The 19578-nt window shown below is 41.6% G+C and overlaps 2 protein-coding genes across 2 annotated transcripts; both read right to left on the bottom strand.

Annotated features, from left to right (window-relative positions):
- Nucleotides 1-3754: 3754 nt before the first annotated feature.
- LOC101486392 (olfactory receptor 6N2-like) lies at nucleotides 3755-4714 on the bottom strand. The gene has a single exon (XM_004572003.3). The coding sequence runs from the start codon at nucleotides 4712-4714 to the stop codon at nucleotides 3755-3757; it is 960 nt and encodes a 319-aa protein (XP_004572060.3).
- A 3296-nt stretch (nucleotides 4715-8010) lies between these two features.
- Nucleotides 8011-14331, bottom strand: LOC106675814 (olfactory receptor 6N2-like). Its single transcript, XM_014411174.2, has 2 exons — nucleotides 13422-14331; nucleotides 8011-8072 (listed from the first exon to the last, which is right to left on the bottom strand). The coding sequence occupies exons 1-2, from the start codon at nucleotides 14329-14331 to the stop codon at nucleotides 8011-8013; spliced, it is 972 nt and encodes a 323-aa protein (XP_014266660.2).
- Between the last annotated feature and the right edge of the window lie 5247 nt (nucleotides 14332-19578).

The raw sequence follows: 19578 nt of genomic DNA, 5'->3' as shown, positions 1-19578 counted from the left end.
GAGGTAAACAAAACAGATTTTATTCATGCGCAACAGAATGACCCGACTTTGGCCAAATGTTTACTTGCCGCAAATTCAAGCGATCAGAATCCCCGTGTCTACAGCATTGAAAATGATGTGTTAATGCGCAAATGGCATCCTCCCTCCTCTAGTGATCTTGGCTGGAACGTATTTCAACAAGCAGTTGTACCGCAAAATTTCCGACACCAAGTACTCAGCCTAGCACATGACAGTTTCTCTGGACATTTAGGAATTAGGAAGACCTACCTTCGTATTCTGCGTCACTTTTTCTGGCCAGGTTTGAAGGCTGATGTGACCAAATATTGCCGCTCTTGCCACGTTTGCCAGGTCAGCGGAAAACCCAACCAGGTTATTCCTCCTGCTCCATTGCATCCAATCCCAGCCTTAGGCGAACCATTTGAGCACATAATCATCGATTGTGTAGGTCCGCTTCCAAAAACCAAGTCAGGACATCAGTACCTCTTGACTTTAATGTGCGCCGCCACACGCTTCCCCGAGGCTATTCCGTTACGCACTATCAAAGTCAAAGCCATTGTCAGAGCATTAGTAAACTTTTTCTCCCTTTTCGGTTTGCCTAAATCAGTTCAAACAGACCAAGGGTCTAACTTCATGTCCAAGATATTCGCTCAGGTCTTAAAATCGCTATCCATCAAGCATCAAAAATCCAGTGCATATCACCCCGAATCACAGGGTGCGCTTGAGCGTTTCCACCAGACTTTAAAAGCCATGATGAGGAAGTTCTGCCTCGAGTCAGGAAGAGAGTGGGACGAAGGTCTGCCACTTCTCCTTCTAGCGGTGAGGGAGAGTGTGCAGGAGTCCACGGGTTTCAGTCCCGCAGAGCTGGTGTTTGGACACACAGTGCGTGGTCCCCTACGGCTGCTTAAAGAGAGATATCTGTCCGACACAGCTACCCCCGAGCAGAACGTATTAGATTACGTAAGTTGTTTTAGGGAGCATCTGCATAAAGCATGCGAAATTGCACGCGAGGCTCTTTCCGCGTCTCAGGAAAAAATGAAAAGGAAATTCGACAAAAAGTCCGTGCAGAGAAAATTTGAAGTGGGTGACAAAGTGTTGACTCTCCTACCCGTTCCTGGATCCTCTCTCCAGGCAAAGCGTAGGAGAAAGCGTCGTGTGTGTCATGTTAATCTGATGAAGCCTTATTTTGTTCGTGATGCAGGTGTAAACTCCTCCTCATCCCCCGCTGCGCTGTCTGCCGTGTCGGTAGTTGTGCCAGCATCCCCGTCTCAGTATAGCCCAGAAAGTGATGGCTTAGCTTTCGTTTGTGCTGAGGGTTGCTCCCGACTCAGAAACTCTGAAATATTGGATAATTTGAAATCTCACCTAAGACATTTAGATGAGGCTGCCCAGACCGATGTGTGTTCTCTGATCAATAATTACCCATCTCTGTTTGCTGACACTCCGTCTCGCACTACTGTCCTCGAACATGACATAGATGTAGGTGACCACCCTCCGATCAAACAACACGCTTATCGTGTGAACCCTACCAAACGTGCACTTTTTCAGCAAGAAGTTTCCTACTTGCTGGAAAATGGTCTTGCTGTCCCTAGTTCGAGTGCCTGGAGTTCCCCATGCCTTCTTGTGCCGAAGGAAGACAAAACTCCACGTTTTTGTAGTGATTTTCGAAAAGTGAACAGTGTGACCAAACCCGACTCCTACCCTCTTCCCCGCATGGAAGATTGTGTTGACAGGGTTGGCTCCGCAAAGTTTGTCACCAAACTGGACTTATTAAAGGGTTATTGGCAAGTTCCCCTCACTCCACGTGCATCTGAAATTTCTGCTTTTGTCACTCCGGACCACTTCCTCCAATACACCGTCATGCCTTTTGGCCTTCGAAATGCCCCTGCCACATTCCAACGCCTTATGCACATTGTCTTAGGTGGTGTCACAAACTGTGAAGTGTACTTAGACGACATTGTAGCCTATTCAGAGACTTGGTCAGATCACCTTGGAACACTCACGGAGATTTTTGAAAGATTACAAGAGGCATCCCTTACCCTAAATCTTGCCAAATGTGACTTTGGTAAGGCCACTGTGACTTATCTAGGGAAGCAGGTGGGTCAGGGACAGGTGCGCCCCCTGCTGGCTAAAATCCAGGCTATCCTAGATCTCCCTGTGCCTCGCACTAGACGTGAGCTTCGCCGGTTCCTTGGTATGGCCGGCTATTATCGTGGCTTCTGTAAGAATTTTGCAGATGTAGTTGCACCTCTCACCAGTCTCACAAGTGTGTCAAAACCATTTGTATGGTCCCCCACATGCCAGAATGCTTTTGAGTCTGCCAAAGCTCTCCTCTGCAGCACACCAGTACTTGCCGCTCCTGTTTTCACACATCCGTTTAAACTTGAGGTGGATGCCAGCGCCAACGGTGCAGGTGCGGTACTGTTGCAGGAGGATAGGCAGGGTGTTGATCACCCAATTGGTTACTTTTCGAAAAAATTCAACTCCCACCAACAGAAATACAGCACCATTGAAAAAGAAGCCCTCTCTCTATTGCTTGCTCTACAGCATTTCGAGGTCTATGTCGGTTCCAGTTCAGCACCTGTCATTGTTTACACACCACAACCCCCTCGTGTTTTTGACCCGAATGCAAAATTCTAACCAAAGGCTCATGAGATGGTCCCTCTTAGTACAAGATTTCAATCTGGAGATCCATCACAAAAAAGGGACAGAGAATGTACTGGCAGATGCGCTGTCACGTGGTTTTCGGAACCCCTAAGCGCCAAACATCTTTAGGGGAGATGTTTGGTCTTGGGAAGGGGGGTGTTATGGCCCTGTCCATAATCTGTTTTGGTGGCTGTTGTTGTCTGTGCCTTTAAGTCTTTGCAGGTCCCGGAGTGGAGGAGCTGACGGCTGCTGATTGGTCCCCTGGCCATGTGATCTTCATTCAAATCCCTCACCAGCAGTTGTCCCGGGGCAGCCACTGACAGCAGCAGCAGACCTGACCCTGGCCTCCAAAACCTGAGACTTTTGTGCCTGTGACTTTGTGCGACTTTTTTTGGAGTTTTGTATATAGTGTGTACATTAGTTTTCATTGTAAATAGCCTTGTAAATAGCACTGCAACAGAAGGGGTGAGCTGCCTTATTGTTTTTCCTTGCACTGTTTTCTCCTGTTTATTTCAGTTAGGGAGTTAGGTGTAGCGCTTGTCTTTTGTTTGATATTTGATTTCACATAGGGTTGTAGATAACACCTCCTCCTGACTTAGCTTGTTCTGTTTGTTATTTTGGCCTTTGTTCACCCCGGAGCTTCATTTTTGCAGTGCAGAAAAATAAATCACGATTCACTAAGAAATTGGTTTCCCTTTGTGTATGGTTTTGGGGACCAGGGCGGGGCAATTCTTTCAAACTTGTGTTGCGTTCCTGTACCCCTAGACTGGGGCGTAACACAGCATCAAAGAGAGACTTCTACTAATTGATTCATTCTACTAAATTATTTTTATGTGAATATACAATAGTAAATAATAATCTATGACAATATAGAAGGGGAAATGTGAAAGGCAGGCATATGAGATGTTTAGAATTTAAACATTACCAGAAACAGTTTAAGAAATTGTTTGTCTTTGTTTTATGACCATTATGTTGTCATCAATAGAAGAACAGAAATGAACATTTACATAAATGTCATGACATTTCTATAAATTTGATCTCTTTTCCTCTGTCTAGTATGTAAAATCGGAGAAAAGGTACTCCATTGTCTAGTTTGCATTACAATTTCAAATTATATGCCATACATTTGATAATAGGGCAGTAATACCAGTGTTATTAAACTTGACAACAATATTTTGATATGTTTGAAAATTTCATTCATTTTGAGTCCATATATGATTGGATTTAAAAGAGGATGGAATACAATTGACTGAAACGTCAATGTCAAACGAAGAGTTTTGGATAGATCAGAATCCAGTCGAACTATAATTATATCAAAGAAAATAAAACAGGAAAAGTTGGTTAACACCAGCAGGTGGGGTAAACATGTCTTTACAGCTTTTTTCCTCACTTCTCTACAACAATGGTAAGATATTCTAACAATCCTGATGTATGTAAAAAGTATGAAAAGCAAAGGTAGAAGGGCAATTCTTATCAACATGACCACACCATATATAGATATTGCGACCGAGGGCACACACTGAAGCTTGTAAAGTGAATTATTACAAAAAATTCCTGTCAGAGAAAAGCTACAGAGTTTGACATTCGAATACAACCCACCCATCACTGAGGTTTCAAAAGCAGGTATAAGCCAAGCTAAAATCAGACATACATAAATAGTTATTCTATTCATAATAACTGGATATTGCAGGGGTTTACATATAGACACATACCTGTCATATGCCATTGCTACCAACAGTAAAAATTCTGAACCAACCGAGGTGTAATATGATAAACCTTGGAAAAGACAGAGTGGATATGATATCATCTGTTTTTCAGACAAAACATCAGATAAGAGCTTTGGATAGATAATCATGCTGTAAAGAACAGAGTTGATTAACAAAGCTGCAATAAATATGTACATTGGCTCGTGAAGGTTTTTGTGAGTCCAGATAAGGAAAACTATAGTGGAATTAAAGCAGAGTATCAGAATATAAAGTGTAAATATGATCACAAAATAAAGATACCTGTATTTGTGCAATTCTGCAAACCCACCTAGAGTTAACAATGTTACATTTAATTCAACATCCATTCAATTAACAAAAATGTTATTTACTATACAACTAGATGACATAAATGGTATTCATTAAAAAACAAATGAAAAGACAAGTCTTAATGTATTTGTTACAACCCACTCTGTTAGGCGTCAGGGGAGGAGTAACATAAACAAGCCCCCCACACAAACTGAGTAAAGTAAAAAGTTTTAATTTCAAACTTTAAACAGAAAACCGACAGGGCTGTTCAACAGACCACTGGGCATATAATTATTACATAAAGAACAAACGAAACAGTCACGCGTAAAAGCTAAGGGTTAACTAAAGTAGGCTGGCAGCACACAAAATAAAAGCTAAGGGTAACTAAGGCAAGCCAGCATCACAAAACTCTAATGAAACTAAGTTCAGCTGTATATCAGGTTTAAACAAAGAGCAACACAGCAAAGAGGTTTAACAAACAAGATTCACATGCAGAGCAGACAAGAAGGACACTGCATATTCACTTCAGAGCAGCAGTTCCCCCTAGTGTGAAGGATCTTCAGCCTTTTATACTCCCAGGTGCAGACAATCAGCCAGTCAATTGGTCATGGAGTGGTCATGGGATCTCCAGGCAGCCAATCGTCCGCGAGGTCTGGCACACTGTGATCTGCATAAAAGAAGGCTGGCACAGGACTCCCAGCAGCCAGTCATCCACGAGTCCTGGCACACTTAGATTTGCATAAGCACAAAAGGGTAGTCTCACTCTCTCCAAGGCCCAGGGCCGTAACACCACTCCCCTTAAAATACAAGACTACGTTTTGTATATACAGATTTCAATATTCATGACAGACAACAAAACAAGTCATACTCACAACCGGGAGAGGCCATCAGCTAGTACATTTTCTGATCCTTTTATATGCCAAATCTCCAAATTGTACTCTTGCAGCAGCAAGCATCGCCAAATAAACAGGGGTACTCATGGACCAAATTAGCTATGTCTTCTTGTTGCTCGGAATGATTTTAACACTTCAGAGTAAGGCAAGCGGGGCTTAGAACCACTGGAGTCATTCAGTTTTAAACCATCAGCCTCGTCTGTGCTTTCTACCTCTGAGTGACTGAAGACGGCCACAGGAGCACAGCTCCCAGTGGGTTTTGGTTAGGGTCGGGAGTGGTATAACTTTAACATGATTATATGGCAAACACAGGTTTTGCGTCTTCGATTCGGCGTGCTGATTATGTAATCAGTTTCTCCTACTTGTTCGTGTACCTCATAAGGCCCCTCATACTCAGCAGAAAGAGATGATCCGGGGACAGGGAAGAGGACAAGTACTTCATCTCCTGTCTGGAATTGTCGTTTGACAGCAGCCTTATCATAAGCGTGTTTCATTTTTCCTTGTGAAACAGTGAGGTGCTGCTTAGCCAGAGCATTAGCCTGACTCAAACGCTCACAGAAATCCTGCACATACTTGGTCACTCCCACTCTAGGGCTCCCTTCCTGGATCAAATTTCTCTTTCATTGATTTAAGCGGGCCACGAGGCGTGTGGCCAAACACTAGTTCAGAGGGACTGAACCCGAGTGACTCTCGGACAGCTTCGCGAGCAGCAAACAACACAAAGGGAATCCCTTCATCCCAATCCACTTTGGCCTCTAAGCAATACTTGCGGAGCATGGCTTTTAAGGTTTGATGCCACCGCTCTAAAGCTCCTTGGGATTCTGGGTGATAGGCAGAAGACACAACCTGTTTGATTTGTAGGTTTTTAGCTACTTGCTTGAATAATTTAGATTGAAAGTTAGAACCTTGATCTTTTATGACAACTTTAGGCAGTCCGAATGTAGAAAAAACTTAGTAAGGGCTCTCACAACAGACCTTGCCGTAATTTGTGCAGTGGAATAGCCTCAGGGAAACGTGTAGCAGCACACATAATGGTGAGTAAATATTGGTTTCCTGACGTTGTTCTTGGTAGTGGACCTACTTAGTCTACTATGACGTGATCAAATGGTTGATCGACTACTTGGATGGGACATAATGGTGCAGGGGGTATAACCTGATTTGGTTTACCCTCAAGTTGACACATATGGCAACTACGGCAGAAAGCAGCCACATCACGTTTCATGCCAGGCCAGAAGAAGTGTTTTAATAGTAACTGATACGTTTTTTTGATGCCTAAATGTCCTGACCACTGGCTTTCACGAGCAAGCGCCAGGATCTTTGACCGATACAGCGTGGGTATGACAATCTGCTTAACCTTACTCCAGTCCACACTCCTAGCACCCAATGGAAACCATTGACGTATTAGCACAGCTTGTTCTATGAAAAAGGCTTGTTGCTCATTCTTAGCTTGCTCAGCACTTACCACATGCTTAAAACATCGCTGCAACGATTCATCAGCCAACTGGGCCGCCGACAGATTTTCTCTGGTTAAAGGCAGTGGTATTTCTTTTACAGATGGACTAGGCTCCTCAGGGTTTACCAAGTCTGGGGAAGACAAAACATTGTTGTCGTCAGGTAACGTGGCACCCTCCTCAGAAAATGAGGACATCAACACAGAATCAGCGAGGGTAACGTCACCATCTTTACGGGCTTGGGCACGAGTAACCACACAGGCTGGGTACAGCTTTGGGGTCACAGAAATATCTGGGGCATTAGAACTGAAGGGCTTATCCAGCACCTCCAGACTAGGACGCACTAATTCGCCCGTAATATCATTTCCTAGCAACATGGCCACCCCCTCTATTGGTAAGGACGGACATACTGCGACAGGGAAAAATCCCGTAACGAGTTCTGATTTGATATAGACCTGGTGAACGGGCCTGGGAGCATAACCCATCTCTATTCCACGCAGCACAACATTAAAGCCGCATGCACTGTCTGCTGAGAAAGGTAAAGCACTAGAAAGGATTAAGGTCTGAGACCCTTCGGTGTCTCTCAGTATGCGCTTCAAGTAATGAACCGTTTTTCAATACAAGCCTCAGTGCTTCAGAAAGCTTCATTTGGCCATCACTACCGACAGGGCTGTTCAACAGACCACTGGGCATATAATTATTACATAAAGAACAAACGAAACAGTCACGCGTAAAAGCTAAGGGTTAACTAAAGCAGGCTGGCAGCACACACAATAAAAGCTAAGGGTAACTAAGGCAAGCCAGCATCACAAAACTCTAATGAAACTAAGTTCAGCTGTATATCAGGTTTAAACAAAGAGCAACACAGCAAAGAGGTTTAACAAACAAGATTCACATGCAGAGCAGACGAGAAGGACACTGCATGTTCACTTCAAAGCAGCAGTTCCCCCTAGTGTGAAGGATCTTCAGCCTTTTATACTCCCAGGTGCAGACAATCAGCCAGTCAATTGGTCATGGAGGGGTCATGGGATCGCCAGGCAGCAAATCGTCCGCGAGGTCTGGCACACTGTGATCTGCATAATCAGAATCAGAATCAGCTTTATTTGTCACAAGCAGGTTGCCCTGCAGTGAAATGGGACCCCCCGACCTTACACACATAACACAGACATCACATGGGGTTACAAGTCGGAGATTGGTAGCGTTACAGAAAAGAACACTGAAATGTACACAACAACGGGAGGGTACAAGAGGAAAACAAGAGACCTCCACTCATGCTGTGCTTCCATGGTAGGACAGCACGAGAACAGGAAACAAAAAAAACTCTGCAGAAAAAAAAGCACATGAATGGCCACAGCACAACATTATGAAAGACATGACAAGCCACAGGGTTGGGTAGGGGATATCATAACACAATAAACACAGTGTGCACATCTGATCTGGGACTGCTGCAATCTTTCGACTGCGCCGCCAGCTGACCCGATGTCCAAATCATGGGGGAGGTAAGCATCGAAGGCGCTGGAAGGGGAGGGGGGATGGGTGAGTGCTTATCAGTGTAAGTGTATGTGTGTGCGTGTCCATAGTTCAGCAGAGACAGTGTCCTTCGCCCTATCAGGCTAAGTAAACAGTCCTCCAGCCAATCCAGGTGTCCTTGCATGGGATGGGAAGAATAGTCATCACACAGTCGTTATCAGGGAGTGATTGTTCGGCTCCAGCCTTGGGCCTGCAGCTGGCGCCGTGGTGGTGTCCGCATTTTGATGTTGATTTTGTTGATTTTTTCATGCGAGCAGCCCAGGAGAATGTCAAGTTGCTCTTTAACACTCTGACGCTGGTCTCTCAATCTCCCGTTGGAGAGTCGCGAGCCTCCCCATGATGGTATCAAACTTCTGTTCCATGGTGTTATCATTCTTTTGATTCTGAGACCCCACAACTGCAGTGATCCGTTCCGCGATGTGTTCCAACTTTCGCTCAAGGGTCTCATTTTGAGCAGGCCTCTCTCTGATGTATCCCCCCATACGCTCAATGGTGTTGTTTTGAGCCTTCACAGCAGCTGTAAGCGTCTCCAAGGTGTTAACCATGCTGCGTTCATTGTGAGAGGTCGCGCCTCGTCCCATCGTTTCAATTCCAGCGGGCAGCCTTGGGGGGGTTTGAACAGCCGGTTCTGCTCTCTTATTTCTCCGATAAACCAGGGCCAAGCCAGCTCCGATCAGCAAGAACCCTGTTATCATGGTTCCGAATAGGTAGATATCTTCAGCGTCCTTGATCGACAGGCACATGACCCTCCAGTTCTGCCACCCGTCCATCGTGTATCCGGCAGGGAAAGTCCCTCCAGGGTACTCAGGCTCTCCCGAGCCCAGACTTCTCGTTGAGAAAAGGGTGTCAATAGCATTCAGAGACCAGTTGATCAAATCCATAATTCTCTTTTAGGTTTAGAGAACGACAGTGAGCGACTGTTCCAGGGAAAGTAATGCACACGAGACAAGACAAGGACACAGAGGCTAAGCAGGGAAGATAGGGGTAAGAAGGCTGGCACAGGACTCCCAGCAGCCAGTCATCCACGAGTCCTGGCACACTTAGATTTGCACAAGCACAAAAGGGTAGTCTCACTCTCTCCGAGACCCAGGGCCGTAACAGTATTGTAGTAATACTTTTCCAGCACCGAACTAAGAAGTAATTGGCTCTGTGGCTTTGTTTTATCAGACAACTTCCCATTCTCAATGGGACTCATTAAGTTCTTCAAGAACATGTAAACAACTTCACCAAACTTTATCAGTTGATATTTTTGTCTGTATGATCTGTCATCATACATCATACCTCATACAGAGGTGGGTAGACTTAGTAGTGTAGATAAAATAATAATAAAATATCATTATTATTATTATTATTATTATTATTATTTGTATATAACTTTCCATAACCAAAGTGCTTGCTGGTACAGGAGAAGCACTTCTAGTATATATTCTGAGCCCAGGCCATGAAGGACAGGTAATTAGTAAAATCTTAAAATCAATTCTAATGCAATATGCTAATTTTTCTTAGTCTTTAGAAGATGTCTAGCTGCTGTATTTTGCACGATCTACAGTCAATTTAATGCTTTCTGAATGATACCTGTTAGAAGACCATTACATTACTGTATTTTTTGGATTATAAAGGTGCACTTTAAATCCTCTAATTTTCACAAAAATCAACAGTGCACCTTATGTATGAATTCTGGCTATGCATACTGACCTTGAACCAATTTTATGTGGTACACAGTGCTCAAAAATCTGTGAAAAAATGTCTTAGCACGGGTCCAAAACTCTGTCCGCTTCAGGTCTCAAAGTCAAATGAACACTGCAGCATCACTGAGAGTCAAAAACTGTCTAAATTATTTCACCTTTAATAAAATGGGTGTTCTGAGCCCCGGCTTGGACAGTCTCGGTCGTTGTGTCCTTGGGCAAGACACTTCACCCGTTGCCTACTGGTGGTGGTCAGAGGGCCCGGTGGCGCCAGTGTTTGGCAGCCTCGCCTCTGTCAGTGCGCCCCAGGGTGGCTGTGGCTACAATGTAGCTTGCCGTCACCAGTGTGTGAATGTGTGTGTGAATGGGTGGATGACTGGATATGTAAAGCGCTTTGGGGTCCTTAGGGACTAGTAAAGCGCTATATAAATACAGGCCATTTACCATTTTACCATTTCTGTTTTACAAAGTGTCACAATTACATTTAGCATCCAGGTCTTCATGAAAACAGAATTTAGTAAATTTAACAGAGTTAGAAATTAGCATTGAATTTACACATTACACTATACAATACACTATATTATGTTTATAAATAATGAGTTATGGAAAGTTCAAAAGAATTTGACTGCCTGCTCAACCATTTGGTTTAGCATATTTTGAGAGACTATATATAATGAACTGGAGTACTTAGCTTAACTCAACCTTATTGAGCCATCTCTACCACTTGGTTGAGTTATGTTATCCTAAAAAAAAAACACTAGATGGCACTGTGTCAGGATATGGCAGGCCTCATCTGCCACCCTCCAACCAGGAAATCAGAAAGCAAAAAATCACTCTGGACACATGGACTGTTTTGGCAAAAAATTTTAAAGGTAAGTACATTTTTCTTCAGTATAAACATCTCAGAGTCTTTACTGAACATGATTATGTCATTTGATACCAGAAAATAGCTGTAATAAATCCATAATATTTTTTTAAAAACATGCTCAACCAAACGGTTGATTTGTCAATTGATGGTAAGAGTAGCAAAACTTAGCTAATGTTTAGAACTGTTGTTTTAACATATGAAATTGACTATTTACTATTGAATATAAATAATTTAATGATCTATACATGTAAATATGACATGTTTAAATTTGGATTTGCATTGGCACTGTTCGACCAAATCGCACAGGTGGAGCCACTTTGATGACAGACAAAGAGCTGATGAAGAGAGGGCGTGGAGCTTTTGACTACAGGTCTGCTGAAGGTGTGATCGCAGTTAAATGGTTTGACAACAAATGTGTGAACCTGCTAAGTAATGCTTCTGGGATCATGCCACTTTCAACTGTCAAACGCTGGAGCAAAGAGTCCAAGGCGAAAGTTATGATCCCATGCCCATCACTCATCCCTGCATACAATGAGCATATGGGAGTGATAGATCTCTCTGACATGCTGGTACACCTGTACAAGACTCCAGCCAAGTCTACAAGATGGTACCTGCCACTCTTTGGTTACATGCTTGATCTGTCCATTGCAAATTCCTGGCTGGTCTACAAGAGGGAATGTGGACAACTAAACCAGAAACCAATCACACTCAAAAGATTCTGCCTGGCAGTTGCGCATAGCTTGAAACAAGTCAACAAGCCAGCATCCAAAGTTGGCCGACCATCATCCAGCTCTTCACCACCACCAAAGAAACCACAGCCAGATGTGCGATATGACTGCTTTGGGCATTGGCCACTTCACTGTGACAAGCGAGGCCGATGCAATTACTGTCCAAAGGGCGTCTCAAGATGGAAATGCCAAAAATCCAATGTTTTCTTGTGCTTGAATGCCAGTCAGGAATGCTTTGCAGTGTACCACCAGAAGATCTAATCATCAAGGGGTATTGGTGAAGTTGCATGAACGGCAAAAGAAAAGAGCCAGAACTGTTTCAGTGTGTTCTCAAATTTTTCAGTGCAAAATGGCAATGGTATATAATATACCACCAGAATTTTCTGGAAGATAAAATAAAAAATGTTAGTGCTGTTCCAACACTACAGTGAAAAGTTTATGTTAACAACAGGTCAAAAGTGAATTTGTATGTTTATGAATTTTCGGTAATTGCAGATCAAGTTTTTGATCAAATTTACAATATTTTAGTGTTTTATACATTTTGTGGTTTGTTATTATAACGCCCACTGTTGAAATGGAATCCAACAATGTTTGATGTTTTACTACCACAATAAAGTGGGTCAAACACAAAATTGGGTAGTTATTGTTTTGCAAAATGAGTATAACCTTTACTTTTTTCTACTAGTTATGTCTGTAGAACTTTATGTAGTTGTACCATAGAGAGACATCTCAACCGTTTGGTAGAGGGTAATATTTAAAAAACTATAAGGTGTGTATAATTTTTTTTTTTAATTGTGATCATTATTGACCTAAAGGAATAGAAAATATGAACAAATAATTTTTTCATTGTATTTTTCTTGGTGAGGCAGTCAAAGGGTTAAAAAAAATTATTATTATTTTTTTTTAAAGTATTGTAAACTTCATGTAGCTGATGGAGGTGACTTTGCAATTGGTCATGTGGTCAGCCGTCGACCATCACAAGCCACAACGTGAGCGTGTGTCAGTGACTGTCTATCCTTTCTCTACAAATACCTACCACATTACATGAAGAGATACACCAAATGGATAGATGGACAAATTAAAGGCTTCAAAATGTTCTGATGATAGGATCAACAGAAAAATCAAATTTTTTACCCAGAGAAGTGTAAATTTTAATTAGCTTATTTAGCTGCATAAATATATATAACTGAGAAAATAGAAGACACTGTGATGAATATTCACATGTTTGTCAGCATCAAAGAGAGACTTCTACTAATTGATTCATTCTGCTAAATTATTTTTATGTGAATATACAATAGTAAATAATAATCTATGACAATATAGAAGGGAAAATGTGAAATGCAGGCATATAAGCTGTTTAGAATTTAAACATTACCAGAAACAGTTTAAGAAATTGTTTGTCTTTGTTTTATGACCATTATGTTGTCATCAATAGAAGAACAGAAATCAAAATTAACATAAATGTCATGACATTTCTATAAATTTGATCTCTTTTCCTCTGTCTAGTATGTAAAATCGGAGAAAAGGTACTCCATTATCTAGTTTGCATTACAATTTAAAATTATATGCCATACATTTGATAATAGGGCAGTAATACCAGTGTTATTAAACTTGACAACAATATTTTGATATGTTTGAAAATTTCATTCATTTTGAGTCCATATATGATTGGATTTAAAAGAGGATGGAATAAAATTGACTGAAACGTCAATGTCAAACGAAGAGTTTTGGATAGATCAGAATCCAGTCGAACTATAATTATATCAAAGAAAATAAAACAGGAAAAGTTGGTTAACACCAGCAGGTGGGGTAAACATGTCTTTACAGCTTTTTTCCTCACTTCTCTACAACAATGGTAAGATATTCTAACAATCCTGATGTATGTAAAAAGTATGAAAAGCAAAGGTAGAAGGGCAATGTTTATCAACATGACCATACTATATATAGATATTGCGACCGAGGGCACACACTGAAGCTTGTAAACTGAAGTGTTACAAAAAATTCCTGTCAGGGTAAAGCTACAGAGTTTGACATTCGAATACAACACACCCAGCACTGAGGTTTCAAAAGCAGGTATAAGCCAAGCTAAAATCAGACATACATATATAGTTATTCTATTCATAATAACTGGATATTGCAGGGGTTTACATATAGACACATACCTGTCATATGCCATTGCTGCCAACAGTAAAAATTCTGAACCAACCGAGGTGCAATATGATAAACCTTGGAAAAGACAGAGTGGATATGATATCATCTGTTTTTCAGACAAAACATCAGATAAGAGCTTTGGATAGATAATCATGCTGTAAAGAACAGAGTTGATTAACAAAGCTGCAATAAATATGTACATTGGCTCGTGAAGGTTTTCGTGAGTCCAGATAAGGAAAACTATAGTGGAATTAAAGCAGAGTATCAGAATATAAAGTGTAAATATGATCACAAAATAGAGATACCTGTATTTGTGCAATTCTGCAAACCCACCTAGAGTTAACAATGTTACATTTAATTCAACATCCATTCAATGAGAAAAAATGTTATTTACTATACAACTAGATGACATAAATGGTATTCATTAAAAATCAAATGAAAAGACAAGTCTTAATGTATTGTAGTAATGCTTTTCCAGCACCGAACTAAGAAGTAATTGGCTCTGTGGCTTTGTTTTATCAGACAACTTCCCATTCTCAATGGGACTCATTAAGTTCTTCAAGAACATGTAAACAATTTCACCAAACTTTATCAGTTGATATTTTTGTCTGTATGATCTGTCATCATACATCATACCAAGGTTATTATTGTTAACAAAAACTAACGTAATAATGAAAACTAGAAGTGAAAAAACATTTTCGTTAACGGAAATAAAAGTAAAAACAAAAAAAGGAAAACTAACTAAAACTGTAATGAGTGTTCACAAAACTAACTAAAAGTAACTGAATTTATAGCAAAAGTGTGTTTAGTTTTCATTGATGTGTGCGTGTCATACAATAGTCAAGGGTGAAAATGAAGTTTAGTTTCCAGATTTTTTCCTTGCTGTCTAATTATGCCAGCAGGTGGCAGTACGTTACTCTAGTCGTCTGTGTTGCTGCTCCGTCCACGCGCAGAATCATGTCAGGAAAAGTCGGGAGAAAGCGCCAGAGTCCAATTTGGGATTACTTTGAATATGACTGTGTTTTGGATAAAGCAAGTGTCTTGTAGTGGAAAGAGACAAATCATGATATCAGATTATAATATATGATATCAGATTGTGAACCACAGTGCAATGTGGAAAGAAAACAATAATTAATGCATTTTAGGAGAATTATATTTCTTACATTTTTTACTGTGGAGAGGGGAACACTTGAAAAAGTTAGCAGAAAAGTGTGGGCTTTTGCCACAAAAGAATGGCAAAGCAACAATCCACTCAACTTTGTCACAGATGTCTGAAGTTACAAAGAACCGTGGTTATCTTTGAGATTTCCATTTCATGTTATTCCCTTCTGACTGCTAGTGGCATTGAACAATGTGAAAGACTCATAACAGCAACTTATCTGTCAGACAGTGGCGTGGGCCCTGTGGTCACATGAACCTGGCAGAACATATAGAAGTTGTTGTCTGGGATGCTGCTGCACAGATTTTCTCCAGTGGAAAAACTGTTATTGTTGCATGACCACACCACAATAGTGACAGATAACAACTGAAAGGGAAGGTGTACCTGGAACTTCTTACATGGGCTTTATTGTGTCAACAGCTCAGTGGGAATTTCACTCTCTGGACAAAGCCTTTTCCCTGTTCTTCACATTACAAAAAACTAAGAGCCGCTCTTTGCATCTGAGTCTAAAAGACTCAGTGCAGTCAAATTCCGTCCAGCAACAAAACTTGCAAACCACAAAAATCTTTGATAACTTTCTCAAAAATTTGATATAGTATAACAATTACCAGTGATCAACTAACTGAATTGATTTGTTAGACTTACTAAGACATATTTTGAAAAACTAAATTCTGAAACTAATATTGCAATGCCCTGGCGTAGCGATCCCCAGCTTCCAAGAATAGCAACTGGGATATGTAACGTCACTTCTCTGGTGGGGAAGGAGCCTGAATTAGTGCATAAGACTGAGAGATACTGATCAGATATAGTTGAGCTCACCTCAATGCATGGCTTGGGCTCTGGAACCATTCTCCTGGAGAGGAGCTGGACTCTGTCTCAGTCTGGAGTTGCCCTCAGTGAGAGGTGGCGGGTTTCAGAGATGGCACGATACCACTTTTTTTTATGTCCAATACTGATATCATAATTTTGGATATCAGCCGATACTGATATGAATACGATGCAGTGTATTTTATAATCAATAAAACGTTTTAGGTTTTTTTTTATATCTTGCTGCATTTTGTGAAAGTTCATACTCAAGTTTTAAAAAGCAAAACACTAAAGCTATTAAAAAATACACTGCACCCAAAATATTTCTTTATTCAGCAATACTGATCAGTCTAATAAACTTAAACCTACACCATCCGCTCTAATCTGGTATTTTAAAGAGTACTTAGCAGAAATATTAAACACCCAGCAAAAGCCACCCCCACCCTCCGCCTCATAATGCTTATTATCGTGCGATTGTGGCTCAAGATTTAGGAGTTCGTCTTGTAATCGGAAGGTTGCCAGTTCGAGCCCTGGCTTGAACAGTCTTGGTCGTTGTGTCCTTGGGCAAGACACTTCACCCGTTGCCTACGGGTGGTGGTCAGAGGGCCCGGTGGCGCCAGTGTCCGGCAGCCTCTCAATCTTATATAAACAAAAGTGTCCAACACAATCTGAGTGCTTGTGGGCAAGAGTTTGTGTGCAAGTGGGTCAGGGAATTCAGTGAAAGGGCAATGGTAGAGCTCCAGCGAAGCCCCCATGATCCTCTCTGCTGCTTTCTTTCTCTAGAAGGTTTTGATCATGGGGGTTGAAGTTCTTGCTCTCCTCAGTTTGTGGAGAAAGTAGAGTCGCTGCTGGGCGTTACTAACCAGTGATGCTGTGTTTTTTGGCTAGGAGAGATCTTTTGAGATGTGCACACCTAGGAACTTTGTGCCGCTAACCCTCTCCACAGCAGCACCATTCATGGTTAGTGGGGTGTGCAAGGTGTGAGTTTTAGTTGTGTCACTTGCAAATTTGATGAATAGGTTGGAGCTGTGTGATGGTGTGCAGTCATGGGTCACCAGAGTGAAAACAAGGGTCTCAACACACGTGTTCAGCATTCTAGTGCATGAGGTGTTGCTGTCGACCTGTACTGTCTCCTGTCTTCCTGTCAGAAAATTTAGTAGCCAGTTAAAGAGTGAGGTGCTGATCCCCAGCAGATCCAGTTAGTGAATGACTTGCTGGAGAATGATTATGTTGAATGATGAATTGAAGGCAAAAAAATACTGAATACAATTCTAACAAGCTTGAAAGTCAATATGTGTTCAACACAGCTTGAACTCTTTTGAGCAATTTTTACTGAATTTCTTTAAATAGTCTTCAGGAATAGTTCTCCAGGCTTCTTGAAGGGTATCCTAAACCAGTAAGATTGAGGTCCTGGTGCTGTGGACATCAGTCCATGACTGACAGTGTTAAGCAGTGTTGTTGTTTTTTTCGTTGTTGTTGTTTTTTAAATCCAGGTTATTGAAAGCCACTGCTAATTAGATATTTTCTAAATTATATAACATGGTGGATCAAACTCTGACATAACTTATGAAAGTGACCAACATTATTAGAGACAAGGAAACAGAAGCAGGGCTACAGAGTCAGAATACAAACAGACTAAAGAAGTCTCTCCATAAACAACCACTGCCCAGTATTTACATCATAAGTGCCAGAATGCTCAGAAATCAAACAAATAAGTTGGAATTTGTTTGATTCCAACTCATCCCCAGCAGATCCAGTTTGGAAGTCGAGGTATACCATCAGCTCGACTTCCTTCTTTTCTTGTGGCGTTCGTGTCGCATATATATGATGTCAGGGGACATTTGGCGACATCGCTTTTATGACCCCACTCGGTGGTACTCAATTTAAATTTAAACAAGCTGAGTCAAGTTGAGTTGCCTTGAGCTGATCCGAGTACTGTATGTACTGATTGAAAAGGGGTATTACTGTGATCTCTTTACACAAGAAAACATAGAGAACTACACAACCACTCTCCTGTTTTATATAAAGAACTGTCTGAATAGTGTCACTATTGATATTCTCCTGATAGAAGATTCACCATGGGCGTCTGTACCATGGGCTTGCTTACAAATCCAGGTCTTATGGAAATGTGGAAATTCTTAAAGGGAGATAGTATGTTAATCGTGTAGTATACCCTGAAGAACCTGGAGAGGTTAATTCTCAAACATCTCACAACTCTGGTGAGTAAACTGCTGGATCCCCTGCTGGTCGCTTACTATCCTAGTATTGGGGTGAATGATGCAGTCATGTACCTCCTGCACAGATCACTGTCACACCTGGAGAGTACTGGAAGCACTGTGAGAGTCATGTTTTTGTTTCTCCCTTCCTAACTGCCACCTCCAGAAATTCTCTGATGATACAGTCATTGATGGATGTCTGAGGGGAACGATCTAGAGTATAGGAAGATCATCACCGACTTCATCATCTGGTGTAAACTCAACCAACCACCATCCATCGCACCAGTGAACATCCATAGTTTGGATATTGATGTGGTCGACACATACAAATTCCTGGGTGTTCACCTTAACAAGTTCCATCTGCTGGGCAAGCTGAGGTATTTTGGGTTATGCAGGACATTGCTGAGGACCGTTTATGACACTTTGAAGGCTTCTGCTACCTTTTATTTTGTTATCTGCCCTGGAGGTGGTAGCACAGAGAGGGACAGGAAACAGACTGATATACTGGTAAAGAGCGCCACCTCTGTCCTGACCACTCCCATAGATCTCATAGAGGAGGTGGGTGAAAGGAGAAGCCAAGCTTTGCCCATTGTGCACACTCAGCCCATGCATGAGACTGTGGAGGCCCAGAGCACCTCCTTTATCAGTAGGCTGTTACGGACACAGAAAAATATAAAGAGATAAGGAGAATCTTGGAGTATTTTATTGTATAAAGTAACCATCTGTACATAGTATAGTACTTGGTCTTTTTTATGTTTCTTATTCTTTTTTTCTATTATATTGTTTTCTAGTATATCTGTAATTCAGGGAACATTATGTTGCACATTATCAGGGAATACAGTTTCCATTAAAGGGTGTACAGTTGTCCCTCACTATAACGTGGGACAACTGTTTTTGCAGTGTAATTATCCTCTGCACAGCTTTCCTGTTCTCAGTAGTGGCCCCTTTGTACCAAACACCCAGGGAGTAGGAGACCACGCACTCTACTGAGGGGTGGTAGAAGGCCAGCAGCAGCTTCTGGTTCAGGTTATTCTTCCTCTGGTCCTGGCAGAATAGGACCAGAGGCATTGAGGCATTTGGGATGTTTTGATGGAGCCAGGATGGAGCCAGGATCCAGGATTCAGTTACAATCAGTAAACGACACTCATAGACAAATCTGTTATAGTAGGTTGTGATTGTAGCTCCTCCATTTTCTTTGTGAAGGATCTTGCATTGGTCAGGAAGATGAATAGATACATAACATGCAGGGGCCTGTCCGTCAATGATGGTCCTTCTCCTTGCTCCTCTTCTTTCTTGGGTTTCTGCTCCCTGAGGTATTCAATAAGCAGCTGTGAGTTGTGGACATTAAATCAGGAGAAGGAGCTTTCTTGTCTTGATGTTAGTGGCTTCTAGTTCCTTTTTTGGCTAGCTTATTATCCCAGCAGGGTATTTGATC

This window comes from Maylandia zebra, linkage group LG16, assembly GCF_041146795.1.
Source record: "Maylandia zebra isolate NMK-2024a linkage group LG16, Mzebra_GT3a, whole genome shotgun sequence".
NCBI lineage: Eukaryota > Metazoa > Chordata > Actinopteri > Cichliformes > Cichlidae > Maylandia > Maylandia zebra.
Note: the sequence above shows the minus strand (reverse complement) of the source record. Positions and strands in the feature narration are given on the sequence as shown.